Below are 20,262 nucleotides of genomic sequence, written 5' to 3'. Positions count from 1 at the left end.
GAGGACGGCCTGGAAAGCGGGGCCTTGCCTGTCCCCAGCCCCCCGGCGCCGCCAGGAGACTGCAGACGGCGCTGCCTGGCGCACAGATGGCCCCCCGCCCAGGGCGGCCGCTTCTAATTTCGGCTGCCGGAGGCTCCGAGCACTCTTTTTTTATTCCGTGTTTATTTAAAGCCGGATTTTAAAATGCTGCCTTCAGCCCTGAAATCTGACTTTTTCTTCTCACTGCAGATCCTAAACCCACCCGGGGGCGGGGGGGTGCGTTAAAGCCCACTCGGGCTGGGCCTGCAGGTCTCCCTGCCGGCGTGCGCACAGGCGTCTGCTCCACTGGCCGGGGTCGTCCCGTACGAGCTGCCCGGCGTCGAGTCCCTGATGCCCGACTCCAGCCGCCCTCCAGACTCCCTGCCTGGGGTGGCTCCTCCCCTGGGCCAGGCGTGTCCCCCTGGAGGTGGCACAGGGACCAGGTGGGTGGCTTCGACGCTGCTCTTCCTGGCGGTCAGGCCAGCCCCCTTCTCACATGGTTGGGAACCCAGGACGTCCAGGGGGCGAACCCGCTGTGTCCCCACGCTGCTGGGCCGTGTGCATGTGCTGGACAGCGGGACAGCTTTGTTGCACCGGCAGGGTGACCCACAGGCCCAGCCGGAGGGGGGTGACGGGCACGCGAGAGATGTGAAATCCTGTCCTCCTGGGTAGCACATAAGAACCGTTACCTCTTCCTGTAGCTTGCCCTAGAATGTGCTAGAATAAGTGTGATAGAACCGGACAGGCAGAAGGTAGAGCTGGCCGAGGGGTGTGCGGGTGGACACCTGTGTGGGACATGGTGTTCGGAAGCCACAGAAGCACCTGGCCCCTGGCCGGGGCTCGGTGGGCAGCGGGCTGGGGACGCTGGGCCAGTCCCTTCAGCAGCCGGGCCAGGACACAGGCTGGAGTTGGTGCGGGGGCAGCTGGGGCCCCTGAGGGGCTCCTCTTGCAGCCAGAGTTGGGCACTTGTGGGAACAGCTGAAAACCGCCGCCAGCTTTCATATCCCAAAGAAGTGTGGAGAGTTTCAGAATTGCTTCCCTGGCAGGTCTGGCCAGAAAGTAATGTGATTTTGAGAAAAATTATTTTAGTGTCAAGCTTGAGAATATTATCTATCCCATCAGGCTTTTTTCTGTTCTTCTCTCCCAAGTTGGAAGAAACATATTATCTCTACAGAGGGTCCTGGAAAACTTGGCTCCGCGTGACATTTAACCCCCGGTGCAGCCTTGTGACTTTTGCCGGGTGTCACTGTCAGTTCACACCCGGGTTTGGGGGTTTTGTCTGCGCCCCGGGATCCAGCAGCCCTTTGCGCAGCCTCGGGCCCCGGTTCTCCGAGCCCCTGGGGCTGGCGGTGGTGCATTTAGTTGCAGTTTTCCTTCATGGTTCGGTTCTGCATGAGGAGAGTGAGGGCCGAGACTTGCAGACGGCACACGGGCTCCATCAGAGGCACGTCGCTGGGACGCGGAGCTGGTAACGTTCAGGCGGCCGGGACGGGAGCGTCAGCCTCAGTGCGGCTCCGCGGTGTTCTCTGGACAGGCACCCGCGTGTGGGCTGAGGTAGGCGCAGAGGGCTGAGGGTGCAGGCGCGGGGCAGCCTGTGTTGAGCTCTGGCTGCGGGAGCCGGGCCCCGCCTGGGCTGCGGGAGGGGCGTCGGGGCCGGGACTCCACATCGAGGAGCCTTCGCTGCCACCTGGTGGTCAGTCCAGAAAGTGATGCTGACGCTGGGCCGGGCCCGGCAGGGTGTGGCCGGGTGGGTGGGGCGGGGCCTGGTAGGACCGTGCTGGGCGGGGCCGGGAGGGGCGGGGCCGAGTGGATGGGGCGTGGCCGGGCAGGGCGTGGCAGGGCGGGGCCGGGTGGTGGGGCGGGGCCGGGTAGGGCGGGGTCGGGTGGGTGGGGCGCGGCCGGGTGGGTGGGGCGCGACCGGGCGGGGCGGGGCCAGACCGTGCAGAGGGTCCTCGAGGACAGCCGGGGCGCGGGGGCGGGTACGGGCTGCAGGGCGTGGACAGGACGGGGTCAGGGACGGGGCGGTCGCCGCAGGCTCAGGCGGTGGCTGCAGGGCTCCGGTCTGAGGCCGGGCCAAGCCACAGACCTCCCTGGAATGTCCCCCGTCCCGTGGCCCAGCGAGGAAGGAGAGGTCACGCGTTTGAGAGAGGCCGCTCAGTGTGGCGCAGACGCTGCCTGGAGCCTGCCGAGGGGACGCGTGGTGGGTGGTGTGGTCTCCCCTGGCAAGTTAGGCTGTGCCACGAAAATTGCTCGCTGTAACCTGTGCTGTCCAAGAGCCCTGTGACATCTCGTTTCAAGATTGAGGTAGAAATCACATGACAGAATAAATTCGCTTAAGGTACACAATGCAGTCCACGTTAGAGGCACGTAGGGCATTCACAGTGCTGTGCAAACCACCACCTCGATCCAGTTCCGAGCATCTCGTCAGCCCAATGGGAGCCCCATCCCCACCCGCGGTCCATCCCTGCTCCTCTGGCCAGCGTCCGGCATCTGCGTCTGTGTTTGCCTCTCCTGGACACCTCCTATCCCTGGAATCCCGTGGCGTGCGTGTGGCTTATGGCTCGGAGGTCCATCCGTGTCGCGGCAGGTGTCTGCTCTCACCCCTTTCCACAAACGGCTGAGCCCTCTTCCACCGCGTTTTGCTTCTCCCTGGGCCAGGGGTGCGTCGTTGATGGTTTCCACCTTCGGGGGGCTGTGAACATGCATGCGTGTGCAGGTTTTCAGTTCCGTGGTGTGTGAATCTAGGGCTGGAACTGCTGGTGATTTTTTGTTTAGCTTCTTGAGGAACCACCGGGCTGTTTTTCCCAGTGACTCGCGATCTCGCATCCCCACCCCGCGATGCGCGAGAGCCCGAGAGCCCGATCTCTCCGATCTCTCCGCATCCGCAACTCTCGTTGTTTGTTCTTTGATGCTGGCCCCCGTGGTGGACGTGAAGTGGCGTCCCGCTGTGGCTTTGATTTGCATTTGCCTGATGCCTCATGACATTGAGCATCTTTTCATGTGTCTAGCACCTTTCTTAAAGGAACCAGACTTCTCCAGAGTTCCATGGCTTCACTTCAGAACCCCATCAGGGAGGCGACCATCGGAGGCCAGCCAGCTCCTCTCAGAGGCTTTTGACCAAATCTCGGTTCCCCCAGCTCACTAGGGGACTCCCTGGGCCCGGTCAGGTGCACTTCCAGCCCAGGCTGGGTCCCAGAAGCAGCAGGGACCACGGGCCCCTCTATGAGCTGAGCACTTCCTGTGTGCCATCAAGATGAAGCCCCTCGGCCTGATGAGGGTGGTGTGTGTGAGCTGAGGGTCCCGAGCCGTCCTGGTACCTGAGATGTTTGTGAGGCCCTGCGGACCTTCTGCCCAGCACTCTGAGTGCGGAAATAGGGCAGCTGCTCTCAGACATGCAGAGTGAATGGAGTCCTGACCTGTTGCCTGCAGACGCCTTGGGTGGGAGCCCAGACCATCTGCGGCCCTGGCAGGACCGTGCTGCCAGGTGGTGGCCGGGAGCCAGGGAGCCGGGCTCGAGCAACGCACCCGAGGCATCTGACCACCAGCCCACAGGACAGGTGGGGTGGGACCAGCCTTCAGCCCTGTCACACTGAGGCCCGGACCCTGGAGTGGCTTTCCCGGGGCCACGAGACCTTCCCCACCAGGGCACTGGGACGCTGCACCTGTCAGTCCTGGCCGTCAAGAGCCTCAGACTTGGGGAGAAATGGGCCTTGTCCAAAGGTCAGGTGGGTGATGGGGTCCCCGGGAGACCTGGAGAGAGAACGCTGGCAGTGGCCACCCGGTCCATCAAACAGTGGCCCAGGGTCGGGCATGCGCCCCTGACCCAGGGTCACTGCTGAGCTGTGCCGCGGCCCTCCCTGCCTCCCAGACTGCTCGCGTCCGAGGCTCAGCCTCCCCGTCCTCTGGCACACCATCTGGCCCGGCTCCCCACGGTGACGGACCCGACCCGGGAAGGGGACCTGACGCCCGTGGTGCCAGCTGCCGACGCCTGGACCCCTCTCCCGTCCGCTCTCTGGGCACCACACACGGCCCAAAAGATCACACTTGGGGACGTGTGTGTGCACTTGTTGTTAAACTGTGGAAACCATCAGAAGCCCTTTTCTTCCTCACCAGCCCTTCGAAGTCTGTGTGTCAGAGGGGGGCCCGCCTGAAGGTCCCTCACCCGCCCCCATAAAGAGCTGCCAATACCGAAAGGCCTGTGCATCGGGTTAATTTCGCAAAGCAGGCACAGGCAAGGTCTCCAGACGGGTGCCCGGAGAGGCCCCCTCTGACAGGATGAGAGCGGGATTTTGTCGTTTGTCCCGTTCTCAGCGTGGGAGTGGTCTACCACATCCCCCTGGGCAGTGGACGTCTCTTTCCCACGTTTAAAGTTTCAATCTCGGCCGCCAGGTGTTCATGGCTCGTGAATGGAAATAGACATGTCGCCACAACTAGAAAGTTTCCTTTCTTCCTTCCTAGCACGTGTGCATTTTATTTCTCTCTTGATTATACTGATCAGGACCCTCAACGTGATGTTGAACAGAAGTGGTCAGAGAAGTCCCCTTGCCCGGCTTCTGATCTTATGGGGGAATAGCATTCAGCCCTTTGCCATTAAGCCTGCTGTTAGCTGCAGGAGGTCGCAGATGCCTGTTGCAGAGAGAGAGGGAGACACAGAATCCGAAGCAGGCTCCAGGCTCCGAGCTGTCGGCACAGCACCTGACCCGGGGCTTGAACTCACGAGCCGTGAGATCGTGACCTGAGCCGAAGTTGGACGCTCAACCGACTGAGCCACCCAGGCGCCCCTGCAGATGCCTTTTATAAAGAAATTCCCTTTTTTCCTAGCTGGCTGGTTTTTAAAAAAATCATAAGTGTTGAATTTTGTCAAATGCTTTTCCTGCATCTACTGAGATGTCGTCAGATTTTCTTCTTTAGTCTGTTGACATTGTGAATTACAGTGATTGATATTTATGTGCTGCACCTACCGTACATTTCCAGGATAAACCACATTGGATTTGTCCCAGAATAAACAGGTTACTCCAGGATAAAGACCCCTTCTTACACATTCCTGGATTCAGTTTGCTAATATTCTGCTGAGCACATTGGGAAGCCCCCGTCGCCTACTTTCCCCAAGTGTGTGCAGAATTGCTATGATGTCTTCCTTCCGTATCTGGCAGGACCTAATTTCCTCAGTAGATAGGACTGTGTGGTCCCTCAGTGTGGCCTTGAGTGCACCGGGCAGCGTGTGGCTTTCCAGGGATTGGCCCGTTTCTTCTAGATTGATAAATTTACAGGCACAAAATTGTAATATTTCTTTAATGTCCTTCTAATGTTTCTAGGGTCTAAAGTGATGTTCCCTTTCATTCCTGATGTTGTCACTTGGGTCTCCTTTGTCCTGGTCAGTCTGGCTCAGGGTTTATCAAACTGACTGAGCTTTCATAATAACCGCTTTTTGCTGTCAGTGATTTTTCTTTAATGTTTTTGTTTTCCTTGATGTCTGCTATCATTTCCTTTGTTCTGATTACTTTGGATTTAATTTGCTTTTTTCCTAATTAATTTAAGTAAAAGTTTAGCTCATTGATTAGAAACCTTTCCTTAAAAGAATTTTTTTTTAATGTTTACTTATTTTTGAGAGGGACAGAGCGTGAGAGGGGGAGGGGCAGAGAGAGGAAGACACAGAATCGGAAGCAACTCCAGGTTCTGAGCTGTCAGCACAGAGCCCAACAAGGGGCTCGAACCCACGAACCGTGAGAGCATGACTGGAGACAACGTCAGATGCTTAGTCAACTGAGACACGCAGGTGCCTTAGAAATTTTCCTTTTTGTTTTAATTTATTTATTGTGTGAGGGGGGGGGGAGAGAGAGAGAGAGAGCGCGCATGCACACACAGAGCCCAATGAAGGGCTTGATCTCAGGGACCGTGAGCTCATGCCCTGAGCTGATATCAAGAGTCGGACGCTTAGCTGACTGAGCCACCCAGGCGCCCCAAAACTTTTCTCTTCTTAAAAAAGATATAAGCGTTTAGTATTGTGAATTTCCCTTAGAGGAAAGCACTGCTTTGGCTACAACCCATAAACGTTAATGTCTTCACTTTCATTCGATTCAAAATACTTTCTCATTCCCCTTGTGAATTCCTCTCTAACCCATTCGTTATTTAATATCTGTGGGTCTTCCCGAGATGTGTCACTGGTTTCCAGTCATTACGTCGTGGTCTGGGAGCATGCTGTGTAGGATTTCAATTTTTTTTTAAGTTTATTTGGGTTTTACTGCCGGGCGTCCGCGTGCGCTTGACCAGTGCGCTCTGCTGCTGGCGGCTCCAGCCCGGCCGGGGTCTGGCCTGGAGGACCGTGTCTCCTCGCAGGATGGGCGCCTACCCTCCAAGGGACTGTGGGTGCTTCAGTTCTGCCAGGCTTTGCTTCTCGTGCGCTGAGGCTGCCGTTCCCTGGGTACTCATTTGGGATCGTTAGGCCTTCTTTGATCACGTAACCTTCCCCCTCCCCCGCCCCGTCTCCTTCTGAAATACACGCTGTCGTAACCATTCTACCTTCCCTTGGATTGGTGCTTCCCGCTTCCCGGGTGCACTTCCCTTTTTCTCACCCGCCTTTATATGTAAAGTGGGCTTCTCACAGCACAGAGCCAGGCACTTTGTTGTTGCTCTTAATTCCAGTTTGTCAGTCTGTCTGCAATCGGTGTGTTTGCACTGGTGATGTTTAATGGAGTTAAGAACTGAATTTAGATTCCCCGCTTTATTGTTGTGTTGGCCCCTAGGTCCTCCCCTCTCCTGCCTCCTGTCGGATTATTTGAAAACCTTAGTATCCCACTTTACCTCCTGATTCTGGGGCTGGACCTCTGCACTTTAACTGCCTGCACTAGAGATTTCCACATACACGCCACCCCTCCCACAGCCGATCTGGGCTGCACTGTGGAGGCCTCACCCCCACCCTCGTGGCACGGTTGTCCTGCGTTCACGGGGGCTGAAAAATCCCACCTGCGTTCTAAGTTTTGCTTTCAACGGTCACATGTATCTTCGAAAACGTGAAAGGGAAAATTCTCTTTTATATTAGCTATCGACCATTTCTGTTGTTTTTCCTCCATCCCTGAAGACACACGTCTCCAGCTGGCATCCCTGCCCGGCAGCCTGGACACGGTCTCCAGGATTTCCTTTAGGTCAGGTCTGCACGACCGGCTCTTACTTTCCCTCCGCCTAAGAGTGTCTTCATTTTCCCTTCCCTCCCACAGCATGAACTCTAGGCCGACTGTTCTTGTTTTCTGGCACTTTCAAGATCCCGTTTCCCCATCTCCCGGCCTCCGTGGTTTCTGATCAGAAGCCCGTGGTCATTCAGATTGTCACTCCTCCATTCAGGCTTCATTACTACCCATCAACTTCCAGATTTCTTTCTTTGCCTTTAGCAGTTTAATTATGACCTGTCCAGACACGGGTTTCTTTGGATTTTCCCTGTTTGGGGGTCGCTGCATTTCCTGAATCTGGACATTAGTCTTTCCCTAAACGTGAGAAATTTTCAGCCCTTCTTTCTTCAAAACGTTGTCTTCCCTGCCCTGTTTCTTCTCTCTCTCTTGGGGTCTAACACAATGTTGGACTTTCTGATCTTGTCACACATGTCCCCGAGGGGCAGGCTTGCCCCCAAACTTGCGTCTCTTCTCCAGACTGGATGGTTTCTGTTGGCCCATCTTCTGGCCCCATCTTCCCTCGGATGCCTCCTATCTGCTCTAGAGGCTGTTGAGTAATTGTTTAGATTTCTCGGTTCTGAAATTTGCATTTTGTTCTTTTGTATACTCCCTGCTCCTCAGCTGAGATCTTTCCATCTGTTTCCAGCGTGTTCAACTTTACCTTCTGTGACATAGTTATGATAATTGCTTTCACACGTTCTTCTGATAATTCCACCACCTGGATTTCAGAGCTGGCATCTGTTGATTGTCCTTCCCTTGGAAAGTGCTCACGTTCCCATAATTCTTTGTACGTAGAGTGACTTGGGGTTGTAAACGTGGCACCTTGGCTGCCATGTTGTGTAGACTCCGGGTCAGTCCTCTGGGGAACGTGGAGCTTTGTTTTAGCAGCCTGTTAACCTGGCTGGTTCAGACCACAGGTCCTGCCGGCCTCCAGCGGCCAGTGCTCCCAGGGTTCTTGTGCATGCAAACATGGACGGGGTGGCAAGGTCTCCCTCCCGAGTTTGGGGCGCAGCTGATGAGTGACGACGGAGAGGAGCTGGCACCACCAGAAGCCCGTGTTGTCACGATGCCTGACCCTCTGCCCAATGTCCCAAACTCTCCCTGTGGGATGGGCAGGGTTGCAGGGAGACCCTACGGGGTGGCCATAGGTGGGGATGAGGCGAATGCCTCCCCAGGGCAGGGCACACAGCCGGGCCAGGGTGCCCTCATCCATCCCAGGCACCCCCCATCCCACACTGGATGCCCCCACCCCAGCCCCCCATTCTCTGCTTTTATCTACTTCCTCTGCTGCCTGTACTGGGGACATCCAATTGAAGTGGTCCCAGTGCCTGGTCCTTTCCTCCCTGCCCACCCATTCTTATCCCAGGCACATGCCAGCTGCCCAGGCAGTCTTCTCTGGCCAGATGGCACCCTGTCCTGTCCCCCATAAGCCTCTCCCACCTGTTTTCCCAGCGCCCACTGATCTTGGGTAGGAAACCAGCTCGGCCACCAGGGCTGGAACTCAACATTGTCTGTAACATTCGTGGGTCCTATGTCCTTAGATTAGAACGGAGTTGGGTCAGGCTCACGGGGCTGGTGTTTTAGGACCAGGGCAGGATCAATGTGGGTCTCATCCTATCAAGGGGGGCCACCCTCGACCCTTATATGCACACACACAGGGGGCTGGCAACCTCCGAGGCCAGAGCCCAGGAGGCAGCTCAAGGTCACGTGGGGTTTCGGGGCAAAACCTCCCTTGGTGAACAAGATAAACGTGTAAAAAGAAAGAGGGTGAATGAGTGGTAGGCAGGATCGAACTTCTCAGACAGTGAGAGAGGACAAGGTCCCTCCTCTCCGATTTCTAGGTTGTTGTTTCAGGAGAGGAAGGTGCCCCTTGCCCGTGCTGCTGTGGGACGGTGGCTGTGTCCCATCCCAGGGAGCGGGGGGTGCCCGGGAAGGGGGGCCAGCAGACCTGGGCAGGCTGTCCAGACGTTCGCCAGGAGGGCAGTCAGAGCCCCGACATCCCACTAGGCAGCCCCAGTGGTGAGACCATCAGGGAGGCCAGTCCGTGCACTGGAAAGGTCAGGCTTCACAGACAAGCCCGAGCTCTGGGGTCCTGGAGAGCAGAGGGAAAGGAAAGGGGTCCACCCCGCTGGTGGGAGTCTGTGTCTCCCCCCAACCAGGCCATCCGTTCCCTCCACGCCCTCAGACTGGCAGCTGCAGTGGGACAGGATCGTCGGATGGAAAGGCAGCCTGCTCCTCCTTGTCTGTCAGAACTGCCCTCAGGACCCTTGTGCAGTCTTGGGGACAGGTGGCCGTGTCACCAAAAACAAATGGGTGGGGCCCTGCAGCCAGACTGGGAATGGCAATGCCAGTTTCCTGCCAAATCCCCCCAATTGGCAGAGCGCCCCCTCCTGGCTGAGGCGTGCATTACACCTGAAACTCCTGCCAACCCCCTGGCAACTTGCCTGCATCCCATCACTGAGCCCTCTGTGAAGGGCAGGGAAGCCCCTTACGTGGGACACCCCCATCTATTCCTTGCCGTTGCCTGCTGGCTCCCTGGGGCCTGTGGCTTCCCACCTGGGTACCGGGACTCTAAACCAGCCCCCTCCTGGAGCTGCCCAACCGACCGCCCTCCCTCACTTTGAGGGGCCTGAGCTTGGCCCTGGGGAATGAGGCCGCCAGTGTCCCTTCTACAGGCAGCTGCCCGGAGGTGGTGGCCGGAGCACAGGGCACCCCCAGTGCTGGAGCCCCGGCCTGCCTTCTGCCCACAGCCTGGCGCAGTGAAGGCCTCCACCTGTCCCTGTGTCCCCAGCCCCCAGGCAGGTGCTCTCGAGTGAATCCCTGTGAGGGTCAGGGGGCCGTGTTCCAGGGACCCTAGAGGAGAGGAGCCACACTTTAACCCACCCAGGTACCCGCACAGACCCCACTCCATGAGGCCAGAGACCATGCAGGCATCAATTTTAATATGGGGCTGACCCGTTTGGGGCTCCCTCCTTGTTGGGAGTGAAACGTTGTCAGGATTGTCCGATACCAAAACGAACCGTTAACTAGGGAAGCCGTTTCCAGCTTCCAAGCGCGCGCCCGGCGGCTGACGGCTCAGGGGTGGCGGGTCGCAGAGCCCCGGGTCTCTGGCCGGTTCCTGAGCCCAAGCTGCGCGGAGTCCCAGACAATGGGGGCCACAGCCACCAGAGCAGGCCCGTCAGCACCTCCGGGAACCCCAGCAAGGCCTCTGGCTCTCCGGGAACATCCCTTTGCAGCGGGCCGAGCCTCTGCACACAGGCCCCCAGGCGAAGAAGCTTGGGCGGGGCTCCCGCAGCCGTCAGTCCAGCAGGGATGCGCCCCTTCCGGTCCAACGCCCCCAAACGCCGACACAGAAGAGGGGAGCTTTCCGCCCCCGAACCGACGTGGAAACTGGGCAGGTCAGGAAGCTGCCCGCCAGCTGGCAGGAGCAGCAGGAAGTGAAAAAGGGAAGGGAAAGAAGCTAGGTTTGACGCGCCTTCCAAAGAGAGGGAGCTGGGGAGAAGGTGGCCGGTGGAGCCTCGAGGGGCCGGGGACGGGAGTGTGGCCAGCACCAGGAGCGACGGGCCTGCCTGTGGCCGCGTGGGGACCACGGCCTCAGAAGCTGTTTGGCCGGAGGGTGTGAATGTTGCCACTGAATCCAGAGAGGAGAGCGAGCCTGCGGCGCCAGGGAAACGCTCTGCGGAGTCAGCCTGGCGTCTGGCCCTGTGCGCCCCACTCTCTGCTTCGTCAGCACCCGACCGGCCTGGCCTGGCGCCGGCCTCCTGGGAGCCCGTCAGGTCGGGCCGCGCACCAAACTCTGTGGGCCCCAGTCTCTGGGGAGTCCCCGCCAGTCCCAGGCCAAGGAGGCCACGTTATGAGGCTGCAACCATGTCCACCCGCTGGGGCCTGGCCTTGGTGGGGGCTTTTTCTGTAGAGGAAAGAAAGAGGTGTTTGTCGGGTGCAGAAGACCCCACGGGCAGAAACTCCCAGAGGAGAAGGAAGGCGGCAAGGAGCCAGGTCCCAGGGTTGTGTGCGGGGCTGAAGGTGGGGACCTCGACCGCAGCAGCCCATTGCAAGCACTCGGGAGCCCTGCGAGGAGGAAGGATGGGGAGGGGCAGAAGAAGAACGCAGAGGGCCCACCAGCCACCGGGGCCCCGGCGGGGCGCAGGGCCACAGGGCTGTGCTACGTAGAGGGTGGCTGGTTCTGGGGTGGACCCGGCCTTTCCCCAGCTCTGCCCGCGGGACACGCCTCTCTGAAGGGGTTCGGCTCTTTCAAGGCTCCCCCCCTCCCCGCCAGAAACCGGGCCCGACCCCCAAGCAGGCCTGTGCCCCTCACCCACCCAGCTGGGGAGGCAGGAACCAACTTCCACCGAGCGGCAGGGCGGGACCCTGCGGCCGGGGCATTTCACTTCGTTCTAGAACACAGGTCCTCCGCAGGACAGAACGAGAAGCGTACCTGGTTTCTTCTCGGGGAGAGGCTCTGAAGGAACCTCGGGGAGGTCCAGCTCCTCCTGCAAGAGGCAGAGGGAGAGGCGGTGAGACCATCCAAACAAGAGCCCGGCTGTGGAAAGCTCCAGAGCGCCTCCTCCTCGGTCTCCGGCATCTGAGACTTGACTCACTTGGGGCTTCCCTAGAGATCCCGGGTCACACTCTGGCCATGCGGGGCCGGGGGCTTTGAACCCTGTGCCCACCCGGGTGGAAGGGGCGGCTCTGTGGCAGCGTGGCCGGCCCAGGGGCGCTGGGCTGCCTCTCGGACAACACATGGCAGTTCACCTCCCAGCTGGCTTCCCTGGCTGCTTAGGGGGCACCCGGGTCCTCGGGAGGAAGGACGTCAGGAGGCAGGTGCACATGGGACACCGGAGGGCAGAGAGCAGGGACACTAACTTGTCCCGCAGGTGCAGGGAGTGGCAGGCTGGTGGGCACAGGCTGGGGGCATCCTGAAGCCATGGCCCAGCGACGGAGGCGTCCCCATCGGGGAGCAGACACACACCACGGGGCCTGCGCGTGGCAAGGCCGCCTGGTAGAGGGAGGCGGGCCCAGGGCTCTGCAGGGAGGGACCTGGCCACGGCGGGTGAGAGGTGCCATACGGGCACTGCCTGCTCAGCCGCCTGCAACACTCTCGAGGGGACAACCCGGGGAATGTTCTCTCCAGGCCGGGCTCTCCCTGCTGTCACCGGGCAGATAAGAACCACCTCAGTTTAACATAAATTCGACTTATTTTAGGAGGGAACACCACTTGCAAAGCCAGGATTGCGTGCTCCTGTAAAGCCCAATAAAGGTGCCGGTCCAAGGCCAACGATCACACGGGGCAGAGGCCTTCTGCGAGTCCTGTCACCTGAGTGATTGTGCTCAGTCCTGGGGGTCCTGTCACCTGAGTGACTGCACTCAGTCCCGGGACTCCTCTCACCTGGGTGATTATGCTCAGTCCTGGGGTGTTCTATCACCTGGGAGACCGTGCTCAGTGCGGGGGGTCCTCTCACCTGGGTGATTGCGTTCAGCTCCTCCAGGATGGTGTCTTCATCCTCCTGAGTGAAACTTCCTGACAGCAGCTCATCTATTTGCTGTAAAGGGAAGAGGGGAGGTGAGGACCGTGGCCAGGCTGGGGCAGAGGGTGCAGCGGCCCCTTGTGGAGGAAGGAGACAGCCCGTCGCTCCAGGCCCCCCTCACTTGAGAGGAGGTGAGCACCAGAAGCACAGAAGTCATGGCTCTGGAGGGTGGCTGGGGGTTCATGCAGGTGGCGGGTGCAGGAGGAAGGTGGTCCCCGCTGGCCCAGCAACACCTACCCGCTGGTACTCCACGGCCTCCTGGGTCTCCTCCAGTATCCGCTCCACTTCTTCTAAGGACATCACCTAGTCGGTCGGGACTCTGGTCAGCGAGGCGTGTAACAGCCCCTCGCGTTACGGCCACCTGGAGCGGCAGGGCGCAAGCCCGGCCGAGCCGACGCCACGTGGCTCTGGTCATTTCTGCCGTTGGCTGGGCCCGCCCACGGGGGCTCCGGGGCCGTTGGACCTGTCTTTTCAGAAGCCCTGACTGCACCGCCCAGACTTCCGCTAGCCCGTTGCCCCAGACCCTCGGGCTCCCCAACCAACCCGCGCAGGTCCAGGTAAAAATAAGTAAAACTTGACTCGATTCCTTCTGGGTTCGAAGCAGCACGCTGACTTGTGGGGCAGGGGCACACCGCAGACAGCCGGGACAGCCGGGCAGCCGCAGAGCCATCCGCCGGTCACCTCTCCGGTGGCCCAGGGTCTCTCCGGGCCTCACCTCTTCTTTGGCCACCCACCCCTGGGCCGCTTCCTGTGGTGAGGCCGTGTTAACCTCCTCCGGGAAGCCCTCCAGTTAGTTCACACACCCCTCACGCACCCTCACCGGACCCTCACCTGAGCGTGTGGACCCACTTTGTTGTCGGTGCCCGTCACCCCGTTCTCGGGTCAACACCCCGAGCTGGTCTTGCCCCCGACACGGGCGCCCTCTCCCGAGAGCCACTGGCTCGCCCACGCTCCCAGCCAGCACAGACGCCTCTTCGCCAATGGCCTGGGCACAGGCGTGGCCTCAGGACCGAGCCCTGCCTCCCTCGTCCCGCGGAGCTCCGTCCTCTCTGCCGCCCAGGACCTTACCTGGTGCATCTTCTTCAGACACTCGTTTCCAATCTGCAGCCCTTCGACCACCTTCATCTCAATCTGGGCGAACTCAATGTTCTGGACCTGGGGCGGACGCCGAACGGACCGGGCGGTCGGGGGGCCTGCCTTCCCCACCCCTTCCCCCCAGCTCCCTGCCACCCGCGCGGCCTACCATGGTTTCCAGGCTGGTGATTTGGTTTTCTGTCTTGTCCAGAAGCTGCTCCTGGTACCGCTTCTTCTTCAGCAGCAGCTTGGCACGTCTGCGGAGGGCACCCGGGCAGTGACCCGGCCGCCGGGCCCCGACCGCCCCCCTGGCCTTGCCCGCCCCCCTGCTCTCGGCCCGCCCTGGGCCCCACTCACTCCTTCCTCCCGTCCCGCAGGAGCTGCCTGGCGATCTCCCGCTCCCTCTCCAGCTGTTGGGTGATCCTCTTCTGGTACTGCTTCAGCTTATCCCGCTGCTGCTTCAGTTGCTGTGGAAAAGCAGGCCTGGGTCCACACGGCGCCCATGCTGGCACTGGCTAGGCCGGCCTGGAAGCCGCCCCCCCCCCCCCCGCCCCGAAACACAGCTCTCTGTGGGGACAAGTCTGCCCCTCGGGCACATCTGGAGACACCTGCGGCTGTCGGAACTGGGGGGTGCTGCTGCTGGCGTCAGTGGGTAGAGGCCAGGGACACCGTTTACATCTTGCCGTGCCCAGGGTGGCCCCGGCACAGACAGTGAACCACCCCCCCCTCCCCCACGTGTCCGCAGCGCCAAGGTGGAGTGTCCACTCCCAGAGTGACATCACTCAAAGTGATGGCAATAGCCATCACTGGGCCTGCCCTGGGGCAGGTCGGAGAGTGTCACCAGTGCCTCAGAGTTTCAGAGACGACACAGAAGTGCACCAGAGAGCCACCGTCCCCACCAGCCACAGCGAGGGTTGGGGGCCTCCCCCTCCCGGCCTCAGATGCGTCCTTAATGTGTTCAGCTGCCCTGCTCGTCACTTATCACCGTGTCCGAGTGGACACACAGACGGCCTGTTTGGGTGAAGTGTTTGCTTGACCTGGCTAAGCACCCAGGACCCCACGTACTGTCCCGGAGAGGAAGCACGGCCGTTTACGCGTCAGGTAATTCTGCCTTTTCTCAGGCCTTTCCCATTTCTTCCAAATTTCACCTGAAATGATGACGCTATGGCAAGCGCCTGCAGGACAGGGCGTTTCTCATACGTGCGATTCTATCTTTAGGATCCGCTGCTGTGACTGAACTATGGCAAGGGTCAGGCACACCTTTAAGACTCAGTATAGTGAGACATCATCCCCTAGTGCAGACGCGTCTGCAGGGACCTCTCACGGCCCCTCCACAGCACGTTCTCTCTAGCGCCTGCCCGGTGCACCGGGTGGCCTGTGGGGCAGGCTGGGTGATGGCTGCACGCCTTCTCCTGGCTGCAGTGCAAGGCACCCACTATCCTGCTCCCACGGCTCAGACACACCGGGGCCAGCCTGCGTGCCCAGTCTTCTCAGCCCTGGCCGCTGTTCCTCCCCAGGAGCTGAGCCCCTGCCCCGCCCCTGCCCTTCGGGCCATTATCCAAGCTGGTTGAGTACAAAGTGTGGAAGACAGCTAAACGCAGCAGGTGTGGCCAGGCTGCCCCCTTTGTAAACTTCATAAGGGGTATCCGTGGAGGGTCACAGGACGGACAGCACACTGGGGCATGGAGTTTCTCAGCTCAGCTTTTCATCCTAGGAACACACCAGGCAGTAATTTGTCTTATTGTGTGCAAACCGCGTTGTTACAGTGTGGACCCACCAAACAATCCCTGGCAAGTAGAAAAGCCTGGAAGAGAAACCCAAAAGCGACTCCTCGAAGAGAATCACCTTGGGGGCTTCAGCTCTCCGCCAGGGCCTGACCCCTGCCTCCCTAGTGCCTGTGCCCCTCTTCCCATTCAGCACCCAACGCTGCTCACATTTTCTCTAGTGGCAAACGTGCCTGTTTCCTCTCCACGTGGGGGAACTTCAGTTAAGAACCGTTTATAACACGGTTTCTGAAGCCAAGGGGTGGGGGGAATCTGTCATTTGAATTTGTTTCTCTCTTAGCACAAATTAATGCATTTTTGCTGCAGAAATTTTTGCAAAGCAAGCAAAGGTAAACTCTGCTCAAATTTTGGACCACCTCCTTCCCGGTACGTTTTTCTCCTTGCAAAACTGGATTCCTCTGGACGTGCCTTTCCCCTTAACGTATCATACAATTCTTTCCACGCAAACGAGCTTTCTCCCGGAGCTCCCCGGAAACAGCGGCGTGGGGCGGTGGCAGACGAGCCCATCACCCTCGCTCGGCGCCCCGGCGCCGGCCACACGGCGGGGCGGCCCGGAACGTGGGACTCGGGACCTGCCACCTGCGAGCGCGCGCTCGCCGGGACACCAGGTGTGACCACGACTCAGCGCGACACTCGGCGCCGCCCCCCGAAACCGCGGCCCGGTCTAGTCCCCGCGCCGGTCGCCGGCAGCCTGCGGTCCGGCGCAGCGACGCGGCTGCGAGAAGCCCACCCGGCGGGGGGGGCGGGGGCAGGCCCTCCCGGGGCCGCAGCCCTGCCTCAGTCTCCCCGCCGTCGCCGGGGGGCCGGGTTCTCACCAGGACGGCCTTGTCTTGCTCTGTGACCCGGCTCTGCCTCTTGCGGCCGAACAGGTTGCCCATGGCGCCCCGGCCCGCGGCCCCCGCCCGCCGCCGCCCTCCCGGCCTCCGTACTCCGGCCCGCCCCCTACGGCGGCCGCGCAGGGCCAGGCGCCGCAGACGGCGAAACGTCTGCGGGCGAGCTGAAGGCGGGCCCCGGGTTCGAATCCGCCCCCCGCACGCCTTGGCGACGATGGCACGGTGATACTGCGGGCAGGGCCTCGGCAGCCCTAAATGATGCATTTCACGTGCACTTCCAGAATGTCCCCCAGCATTGCAAACGAAGACAAAGTTCCAGTCTCGGGTTAGGTGGGATCCTTCCCGGTACAGTCTCCCCCCGCCCCCCGGCTGGTGCCGACCACAAAATGCTGCGATTAGTGATGTTATGTACAACCTGTGGGCTTACAGGTGTCCATGGAGACGCTACCTGGGCAGCACATGTCCACGCAGCCCCGCGACCGGTGGCTCTTGCCCGACACGGCTGTCTCAACTCCTGGTTCTGTGTCCCCCCCCCCCCCCCCCCCCCGCAGAAGCCTCGGGCCGTTGGCGGTAAACCCCCTGAAGAGGATTTGCAGGGGGAGCCACTGACCCCTGCATCCCTGGTTCCCACCTGCGTCTTTCCGGCGTTCGGAGGGTACACGGGGTCTCATAGGACAGCACCAGCCCCGATCAGTCTCCCCGGATGATCCTGATTTGGGAGCATAAGGCACGCTGAGGGCCAGGTCCCAGCTAGCATTACCCCTCCCCCCCCCCCCCGCCCCGCCCCGCCCGCCCCTACAGGGCGGGATGACTGTGATTATTTCCCAGGCACTCCTGGCTGCCCAGGGACAAAGGAAAGGACAGAGACAGAAAACAAATGGTTAACCTGTTAAGGGTCTCCATCAGTTTACAAACATCTTAATACAATCACACAAAAAAGGGCAATCTTCTAAAGTCCAGAACTCCCTACTGTGTGAAGTTAATACTTTGCTACAGGGAAAAACCACCTTAGCTTGTCAGTAGCTAGGCCTCCAGTGATCAGTGCGTCTTTAGCATGTGAAAGTCTCTTTGGAAGCTTCCCTTTGGACTTCACCTGGGCCAAGTCCATAGTATATAAACCAGTCACTCTTTGGGGCGCCTGGGTGGCGCAGTCGGTTAAGCGTTCCGACTTCAGCCAGGTCACGAAGTTCGAGCCCTGCGTCCGGCTCTGGGCTGATGGCTCAGAGCCCGAGCCTGTTTCCGGTTCTGTGTCTCCCTCTCTCTCTGCCCCTCCCCCGTTCATGCTCTGTCTCTCTCTGTCCCAAAAATAAATAACGTTGAAAAAAAAAAAATTTTAAACCAGTCACTCTTCACAACCCCAGCACAGCTCCTTCTACCCACGGGCCCTTTCCCCGTGTGCTTTACTAAATTCACTTTTTTGCGCCAGAGACGTCTTCAAGGATTCTTTCTTGGCTGTCAGCTCTGAACCCATCACCCCAAAACTTCATCAGTCCTGTACCCGAGTCTGCAATGGGCCAGCCCCAGTGGCTCGTGGGCAGTGGGCACCTAAGTAAGATGAGCAATCCCACAGCACGGGCCTCACTTCCTTCTGTGAAATGACTTCCTGGGTCACAAGCAGGTGCTGTGCGGGCACCGTGATGGCCAGCCTCCAAGTGCACACTGGCGCTGCTCTGGCCAAAGCGCTACAGGCGGGAAGGCAGATCCGTATCCAGAGGGAAGTGTCCATTCCAGTGGGGACAAGTCCTGCCTCATGATGGAAGGGGTCCTGATTAGCCAACCCGCTGTCAGGTGGCTGGATGGTACCCCAGGGAGTGGTGCTATTTGGGGGTTCAGGTGCTACTGACCGGCTGGGCACTCAGAAGTTGTGGTGGGCAAGTGAGCCCCAGCCTCTCTCCCTGCTGCCACGGCCACTTTTGTTCATGGGCCCCTGGCACTGGGGGGGCAGGGGAAAGCCCTTCACTGTGGTGAGTCATGTCAGGTTTTGGTCACCCGTTACATGAGGCAGGTGCCATCCAGGTGGCTGCCCGTCTCTTTCGTTCTGGACACCCTGATTAGCCAGAGACGCCTGTGGTCGGGCACTCTGAGCATCTGTGTTCCCAGCCGCCTGTTAGAGTAAGTCCCAGCCTTGGCTGGAGAGGGTTGTGGGACCACGCAGCCTGCCTGGGGCAAAGGGAGCTTCCAGAGGCTGAGAGCCAGAGTTGGTCAGCAGGAGAGCCCCCACCAACGGCCAGGAAACTCACTAGGGGGTAGAGGGAGCCCAGAAACTGCCCGCCGGAGCTGAGAATCTTGCTGGGTATGGGACAGGCTGGAGGAGGTCGGCCAGAAGCAGCCACAGGTCGGGGAGAAACTCACTGAAGAGCCTCCCGCATGCTGCCCCCTGACAGCCATAGGAAGAGAGAAGCAGCTGGGACAGAAAGGAGCCCCTTCCTCTGCCTGGCCCAGCGATGTCGCTCCAGCGCTCTGCTGCTGAAGTCCCCATCGGGCTAGCGGGCAAAGTGTGAAACGCCGGCAGGTGGGCCAAAGAAAGCGAGTCCCCGATAAGCCTTTACGTGTGGCTCTAGAGATTGCCCCGTGACTGACACGGCCAGTGTCTCTTGGGATGCTCACTCGTGGAACTCGGCCACCAAGTCTGAGGGGCCTGGCCTGCGGGGAGAGGAGCTGCCACTCAGCCAGCCAGCCACGTGGGTGCGCTGTGGTCTCGGAAAGGCAGGTTTCTGTCCCCGCGGGGCTGGGCCTCGCCAGCTGAGCCTTCTCTGTGGACTCCACCTACAAAGGTTTAAGAGCCAGAAATGGTGGTCGTTCGAGCCGTTGAGTTTGTGGGTGGTTTGTTCCGCAGTGACAGTTAACGGGTACAACGGAGTGGGCACCTCGGGAAGGCGGGGGATTTGCAGCACGTGCTTAGAATCCTTCACGGTGGAGCCCGTCGCCCCTCCGGGCCTGGCGCAGGCAGGGCACAGGCCAGGGGTACGACTCTCCCTCGGGGACGTCGCGTCCCCTCTTCTCCGATGGGATCATCCGCTTATGCGATCGGTGCGAGCTCTCCCAGGCTGTGCATTGTTCTCGGACCGGGGGCACCTGACCAGCTGGCCGGTGGCGAAGATGTCCCTCACGACTGCTACTCAGCTGACCTCTGGGCCTTGCCCCTCTGGCTCCCGGGGGAAATCCCGGTCCCAGGGGACCGGTTTTGATGGCAGTTGCCTTCTACTGTCATTCCTGGCCCGCAGAGAGCTCTTCAAGGGCCTGAGGTCCTCCCCAAGGGCTTCTCAGGGCCCCTGTCAAGGCAGTGTGCCTTCGGGGACACCTGAGAGACTCAGGCCAAGTCCTTATCTGCCCTTGCCCTTGGGGTCTTTCCTGTGTGTTAAATACCAAGCCTCTCCCGGCAGCTCAGCTGTGCTAAAGTCCAAGTTTCCAGCAACAAAGGAGCAAACCGTCAAGGAAGGCCCGTCACAGATGAGATCAAGTGGTGTGGCCCAGAGTGTGGGGGAGAGCGGCCAGTGGGGGCCGGGCTCACGCAGAGCTGGCTGCCACACTCACCTGTACGGGCCCTGTGGCCTCCGGCTGGCTGTCGGCAGAATTTGGTATTCTTGGGGACGGTCTCGAGGAGACCCGGCCTCCCCTTAGCAGGAACTGCCCGGGGGCGGTCCCGGTGGCCTCCGATGGGGAGGAGGGTCGCCTCTGCTGCAGGCCGGGCTTCCGGGGGCGGGGTGATCCGCACCCCACCTCCTCTCCAGGCTCTGACCTGGCGGGTGGACAGTTCAGTGTGTGTGTGATTCCACCAGCCAGGGATGAAGCCTGGGGAGTGATTGGCCGTCCTGCCTGCCAAGAAATACGGTCTCCTTTTATAGTAGTCCTCTAATATTGTCCG

The 20,262-nt window shown here is 60.1% G+C and overlaps 1 protein-coding gene across 1 annotated transcript; it reads right to left on the bottom strand.

The window, feature by feature from the left end:
- Positions 1-10,101: 10,101 nt before the first annotated feature.
- Positions 10,102-16,472, bottom strand: CHMP6 (charged multivesicular body protein 6). Its single transcript, XM_030296052.2, has 8 exons — positions 16,380-16,472; positions 14,138-14,247; positions 13,950-14,037; positions 13,775-13,861; positions 12,944-13,009; positions 12,641-12,721; positions 11,617-11,671; positions 10,102-11,088 (listed from the first exon to the last, which is right to left on the bottom strand). The coding sequence occupies exons 1-8, from the start codon at positions 16,440-16,442 to the stop codon at positions 11,033-11,035; spliced, it is 606 nt and encodes a 201-aa protein (XP_030151912.1). The 5' UTR covers positions 16,443-16,472; the 3' UTR covers positions 10,102-11,032.
- Between the last annotated feature and the right edge of the window lie 3,790 nt (positions 16,473-20,262).

Source organism: Lynx canadensis, chromosome E1 (assembly GCF_007474595.2).
Source record: "Lynx canadensis isolate LIC74 chromosome E1, mLynCan4.pri.v2, whole genome shotgun sequence".
In the NCBI taxonomy this organism is placed as follows: Eukaryota; Metazoa; Chordata; class Mammalia; order Carnivora; family Felidae; genus Lynx; species Lynx canadensis.
This window is presented reverse-complemented; position numbering and strand designations above follow the sequence as displayed.